The 1,024-nt window shown below is 35.4% G+C and overlaps 1 protein-coding gene across 1 annotated transcript in view; it reads right to left on the minus strand.

The window, feature by feature from the left end:
* Nucleotides 1-899: 899 nt before the first annotated feature.
* Nucleotides 900-1,024, minus strand: part of LOC103609427 (olfactory receptor 11H6) — a 1,070-nt gene continuing 945 nt past the window's right edge. The window contains exon 3 of the mRNA XM_008593752.1: nucleotides 900-1,022. Coding sequence (XP_008591974.1) covers nucleotides 900-1,022 — 123 coding nt within the window. The remainder of the gene's footprint in view (nucleotides 1,023-1,024) is intronic.

The following is a 1,024-nucleotide window of genomic DNA, read 5'->3' on the forward strand; positions in this document are numbered from 1 at the left end:
GACATTGTTATTCCATATTACAAGTGATATTGGTGTTGTTACAATTTATTGGGGGAAGAAGCACTATGAGTAAAGACACTTAGTTGGGAGTAAATGTGTTTGGGGTAATATAAGAAGACCGATCATTGTGAAGTACAAGTATGGCACTAGCTCTACCCACTGGGACTGAAACCAAAAGAATATTTGGATTTTTCTGGTCTCTTCTCTCCGTTCTCTCCTCTTTGTCCATTCCATTACTCACCTGCGCCTCTAGGAGAATTGTCATTAAAAAAAAAAGAAAGAAAGAAAGGATAAAATCTAAAATCAAATCAGTGTGTATGAGGACTAAGATCTCACATGGAGTTTAATGGTGAATATATTAGGAGCTTCTTTTACAATTATGTTGGAAGTTATCCATTGTTTGAGGCTGTCTTTCACATCAAAAACAGAGTATGCTTCATACCTCTGTGTTTCATACCTCTGTCACTTAGAGATAAGGAATAAGGGTGTGAAAGAGTCTCAAACAATTGAAGATGTCCATTATGGCCTCTTGACCAATTGTCTTTAAGAATATGTATTTTATGTAATCAAAAGATTGCTCTTTCCTGAAAGACTTCAAGTACACATGAAGGATTCCTTCAACCAGCAAAATGCTAACACTAGCAAAGATATATCTCAGAAAAAGAATACATGTATGTCAAATGACACCATATAATTACTCAGCAAGGCCATGAATGATTAAATTGTTTTTGATTGAACATTTATCATCAATGAGCTGAACTTGAATTGCTAAGAAACTGTGAAGGATAAGTTCCTCCCTCTACTTAAGTGTGAACCAGAACACACTTACTGAAGCCATTCTCTATTGTTGTTAAAGTAAAGTCAGAAGTGACAAATTCAGCTTCTCTTTCAAATACATCTCAGTTTTGACTAATTGTTAATCTTATCACTTTCTTTAGGGCATCTTTCATGTCTTTGTTTCGGAGACTATAGATAAGGGGATTTAAGAGTGGAGTGACTGCTGAGTACACCAAAGTCATGATCT

Source organism: Galeopterus variegatus, unplaced genomic scaffold, assembly GCF_000696425.1.
Source record: "Galeopterus variegatus unplaced genomic scaffold, G_variegatus-3.0.2 Scaffold9605, whole genome shotgun sequence".
NCBI lineage: Eukaryota > Metazoa > Chordata > Mammalia > Dermoptera > Cynocephalidae > Galeopterus > Galeopterus variegatus.